General features: G+C 40.6%; 1 protein-coding gene across 1 annotated transcript; it reads left to right on the top strand.

Moving 5' to 3' along the window:
- Positions 1-482: 482 nt before the first annotated feature.
- On the top strand, positions 483-5,008 carry LOC110486849 (parvalbumin, thymic CPV3-like). Its single transcript, XM_021558675.3, has 5 exons — positions 483-830; positions 1,443-1,510; positions 2,323-2,455; positions 3,876-3,985; positions 4,667-5,008. The coding sequence occupies exons 2-5, from the start codon at positions 1,450-1,452 to the stop codon at positions 4,690-4,692; spliced, it is 330 nt and encodes a 109-aa protein (XP_021414350.1). The 5' UTR covers positions 483-830; positions 1,443-1,449; the 3' UTR covers positions 4,693-5,008.
- The last annotated feature ends 412 nt before the right edge of the window (positions 5,009-5,420 follow it).

The raw sequence follows: 5,420 nt of genomic DNA, 5'->3' as shown, positions 1-5,420 counted from the left end.
AGAGAGGGGGGGGGAGAGAGAGGGGGGATATATATATATATAGAGAGAGAGAGAGAGAGAGAGAGACAGAGAGACAGAGAGAGAGAGAGAGAGAGAGAGGGAGGGAAGGAGAAGACGACAGACAGAGATTAGCCTTGTTTACACCTTGCGCTATGTTAGTTTCGTGATCTGATGATCCAATAACTATCTGATCAAAGTTTGTTGCATCAACACATTTTAATAAAATGTGTCTCTTATCCCTTCTTCCTTACCCAGTGTACCCTCCACTGTGTTTGAATTGTGAACAGACTAGCCTGACCATGTAGATCTGTTAATACTTGATTGATATCCAGACCCAATGCGTGCCTGTCTTTTAATCATTCTGTGTAAAAATGTGGGCAAAATCGGAATGTGGACAAGATCAGGACACAGGGCGCATGTTAGCACCAGGTATAAACAGGGCTAGAGAGACTGCACATTTTTGTACCATAGTACTGTATTATAATTCGAGAAGGGAAGGAGAGGGGGAGGAGGACTGGGTTAGGTGTGGGTGGGAGGAGGGGATATAGAATAATGCACTGATGACTTAATTTGCCATTTACAAGGGCGTTACTGATGTCCACAGTAGTCAGTCTCCTGCCCATGGGCGTTATAAAGGGTAAAGGTTAATTAGTTAGGGAAGAAATTTGATCAGGGGCGGGCAGTTCAAATTTGATACTCAGACAGGTAATTCAAGCATTCCCTATTGTCACCTCAATCAGACCTATATAAATCGTCTCTGACGGACACCAGTCACCGCATAGCCTTACTCGTCTCTTTTGGATCAACGACCGGGCAAGAACCTCAACGCGGTGAGTTGACTTTGCGCTCTGAACTTAACTCAGAGCAGTCATTCTCTGCCACTTTGAGAGATATAGACTGTTGTCTTTTTTTTTATCATTCACTTCGTTTGTGTTTATAATTAGAAGTTTACTTGGCTTTAATGTTTACACAAAGGATGCGGTAACAGCGTATTAGACCAAGTTCTGCCATATTTTCTTTTAAGGAAGTATCTAATTCATTCTTTGCTATCCGTTTTAGCAAATTCTTTTACAGTGTTTCAGTATATTTATTCCGACCAAGATGAGTCTGAGGGCATACTAAAGATAATTTGCCAGTAGTGGTATTTGGAGTAGGCCTACCTAGCTCAGATCAAGCAATAGGCTCTGGGGAATTACTGAGAAAATATGTCAACACAACTGTTATGTGCATGAGCTAAATCAATAGACCTTAGCCAATAGTTATGACACGCATATAGCCTATGTTTTATAGGCCTCTGAAACTGTGCTTAAAAGATGCTATCCAAATAATTATAATATTCTGCACCAGTCAGAATGCCTTGTCTTCAAAGAAGAAGTATGCATTGCTGTTTAGCCTACCTGACTAAATGTGTTAATAATTCACCACTTTTGTTCATTCGACAGGATTAAAATGTCGCTCTCATCTATCCTTTCCGCTGATGCCATAGACGCTGCTATGAAGGACTGCCAAGGTATCATCTTCCACTCATATCATTATTGCTTTCTTCATTAGATTCCTTCACCGCATTAGTGATAGCCTAGGCTATGGGCAGATTCACTATACTAAATAAAGTCAAATAAGGTAGTCCATTGTTGATGTCAAACAAAAAACAGAAGTATAGGCCTACTTAGGTGGATCAAAATGAGGCCTATTTTAGAGAAAACACATGTAGGCTACATAGACTCACACGAAACCCTCAAAGCATTTAGGACAGAATAGATAGCAGTTGTCTCTGTCAGTTTTTGTCCCTAAATATATCAGGAAGAATTATAATGCAAACAATTGTCTTAATTTAAATTGAGTTTTTGAATAAATCAAAATGTGATATGCCTATGAGTGAACACGACTAGACTAAACAGATTAGTTGGTTATTTGAATCAGCTGCAACATGGTCTCAGAGCATTTCATATTATTCTGTGTGTAAATCTGAGACTCCATTTAGAGTGATGTGTTACGTTTCGTTTTGTATGCATTCATTTGCGGATGTCCATCAACTATTTCACATGATATGTTATTAATTGCAATTCGTGTTATATGTTACGAATTTGCAAAACGTGCAGTATGTTACGAACTTGCAAAATGTACAATATGTTAGGAATTCGCAAAACATATGATATTTAATGAATTCTAGCTAGGTGGATAGGTGGCTAAAAGGGTAAAGGTTAGGGTTCGTGTTCGCGTTCTTCCACAAGCCCTACCTCCACTTCCTCGTTAACGACCTGTACCAGAGCTAAGGCCGAACACGCCTGTTCATTTTTTCTCATGTCATCCTTACCCCATCAGCACCGGACTCCTTCAACTGCAAGAAGTTCTTCCAGCAGTGTGGCTTGACCAAAAAGAGTCCCGCGGAGGTGAAGAAAGTCTTCGGGATACTGGACAACGACGCCAGCGGCTTCATTGAGGAGGAGGAACTCAAGTGAGTCGGCTACAATTGTTGCACTTTTAGTTTGTGATAAACTACAATCTTTGTGTTTTTTCTACTACAATAATTAGGCCTAAAGAAAATAGCCTATATATTGTTATTGATGCCGCATAGCCTATATCAAAATGTATCTATCCTCTGTTGGCCCTAAACGTGTTAGGCTACCTGTCATTTTGCACAGGTTAGTGTTATTTGTCACGAATCTTGTTCTGGAGACAGCTCTGCAGTGGTCACTAGCTTGCACAGCGACAAAGTCATAAAATCGGATTTGAAACCTAACTCTAACCTTTACCCTAACACACTGCTAACCCTAATGCCTAACCCTAACCTTAAATCAAGACAAAAAGCTAATTTATTACATTTATTTATTTATTTTTTTACCCCTTTTTCCCCCCAATTACGACATTCAATTGGCAGTTAAAGTCTTGTCCGATTCCTGCAACTCCCATAAGGACTCGGGAGAGGCAAAGGTCAAGAGCTGTGCGTCATCCGAAACACAACCCTGTCAAGCCGCACTGTTTCTTGACACAATGCACGCTTAACCCAGAAGCCAGCCACACCAATGTGTCGGAGGAAACACTGTACACCTGGCGACCGTGTCAGCACCTGACCCACCACAGGAGTCGCTAGAGCGAGATGGGACAAGGACCTCCTGGCCGGCCAAACCTTCCCCTAACTGGACAACGCTGGGTCAATTGTGCGTCGCCCTCATGGGTCTCCCGGTTGCGACACAGCCCGGTATCGATCCAGGATCTGTAGTAATGAAGCTAGCACTGCGATGCAGTGCCTTAGACCGCTGCGCCACTCGGGAGGCCCTAAAAGCAAATATTTGTTTTTATGCATTTTTACAATATAAACAATTTTGACTTTGCAGCTGGCCCATCTAGCGGAAATTGCTCAGTTCTGCCTCAAGGACTTATCCCAATCAACGTCAACCTAACTTTGCTTGAAAGTAGGCTACTTCTTGAAGATAGGCTTTGTAAACTAGCACATCTTTACTAGTGCGCCCCCATCAAGAGATGGTCAATTATCATTATTTAGTTCATTCACGAGTCCTGGGGGTCATAGGTGCCTTTTGCACTGTAATGACGGCATATTAAGCCTGCTTTCAGTAAGCATGTCCTCTACAACTCCTAAAGATGTTTTATTTGTTCTTCTTTCCAGGACAGATCCTTGAGGTTAAAATACTATTTTAAAAGGGTGACCACCATAGTCTGTCTAAGATATATGGTTTAAACAATATCCATTCATCATTAATGTCTGATTGGTTTTTCTTTGTTACCCAGACAATACTACTTCCTCAATATCTGAAGGGTTCTGCTGCAGAGTTGCCGGTCATGGCAACTGTGTAGAATAGCCACATCAAAGTAAGCACGGTATGTTAGTGGTCTCGGTGTGTGTGTGTCCGTCTCAGATTCTTCCTCCAGAGGTTCAACCCCGGGGCCCGTGTCCTGACTGAAAAAGAGACCAAGGCCTTCATGTCTGCTGCTGATGATGACAGCGACGGCATGATTGGAGCAGATGGTGTGTATCTTACACTAGTTTGGTGATGATGATGATGACAATTATAAAGATGATGATGATCACAATGATGTCGTTTTTGCTGATGATGACGGCAATGAAGAGGTGGATGAGAGTGATGTTTGATTATGTCGATGGAAGTTTGAAGGAGTGATCTCATTCGATACCAAATCAGTTGAGATTGTACAGGTCTGAATCTGGTTGCATTATGATAGTAAGCAGATTACAGAATTGTAATTGCCAATGGGTAATATAAATACTTTTTACAGTTCTACATTGAACCTCCTCTGTCAATTGCAGTCTAAATTACAATATGTAGTGTAGTGTCTTGGTAAAATATTCTCAAATGTGCATCCTTGCAATGATTCCTTGAGTTGGTTGAGATGTCACTATGTCCCATATTCATTCATTGAATTGGTTGAGATGTCACTATGTCCCATATTCATTCATTGAATTGGTTGAGATGTCGCTATGTCCCATATTCATTCATTGAATTGGTTGAGATGTCACTATGTCCCAAATTCATTCATTGAGTTAGCTGAGATGTCACTATGTCCCAAATTCATTAATTGAGTTAGTTGAGATGTCACTATGTCCCAAACCAAAGAGCCAAACCTAACGTGTCTTTTCTCTCTCATATTCTGGCTAATTATTTATCTTCCTGTCTTTCCTTTCTGCCCACAGAGTTCCAGGCCATGGTCCTATCCTGAATACCTGTACAACACCCTCCATACCTCTTTCTCCCCACAGAGTTCCAGGCCATGGTCCTATCCTGAATATCTGTACAATACCTCTTTCTCCTCGCCCCACTCCAGCGCTAGGATTTATAACTTTACTTTTCCATCTGTCAATCTATTTGGAAACATGTATTCTTTTTTTGCAAGCCTCCGGTTCAGACTACCTACAACTCACTGATTTTTATTTTTGCTTTTTGCATACGTTTTAGACAGGTCATATTATTGCCCAACATGTATCACTTACCAAATTACTGAGAAAATAAAATAATAAAATGCATTCTAAAATCTCCTCCTTGGTTATTGACTTTTTTACTCAAATATGAATTGTCCTGAAATAATGCCACACAGTGTTGCTATAAAATGCCATACAAAGTGATAACCCTATTGGACAGTGTGCACAGTATTGTACAGTACAGTGTCCATATTAGGACAGTCTCAGCAGGAGTTGTTTCAGCCTCAGTGTCTCTTGTTCTGTACAGATGTAATGAAATGCCTCGAGACTGTGAACTTATATAAAGTATAATGATTATTTATTATTTTATTTAAGTTCACAGTCTCAAAGCATTTCATTATATCTATACAAAACATAATTCCTGCCTAACAGAAGCTCTTGAAAGATAAGATTGAAATGGGGGCTCAGTGAGAAAGTGTAACAATAGCCAATGACAGTATAATCACAGGTGGAATTATGGTAGCCTGGT

This window comes from Oncorhynchus mykiss, chromosome 13 (genome assembly GCF_057628025.1).
Source record: "Oncorhynchus mykiss isolate SJ-2025 chromosome 13, ASM5762802v1, whole genome shotgun sequence".
Lineage (NCBI taxonomy): Eukaryota > Metazoa > Chordata > Actinopteri > Salmoniformes > Salmonidae > Oncorhynchus > Oncorhynchus mykiss.
This window is presented reverse-complemented; position numbering and strand designations above follow the sequence as displayed.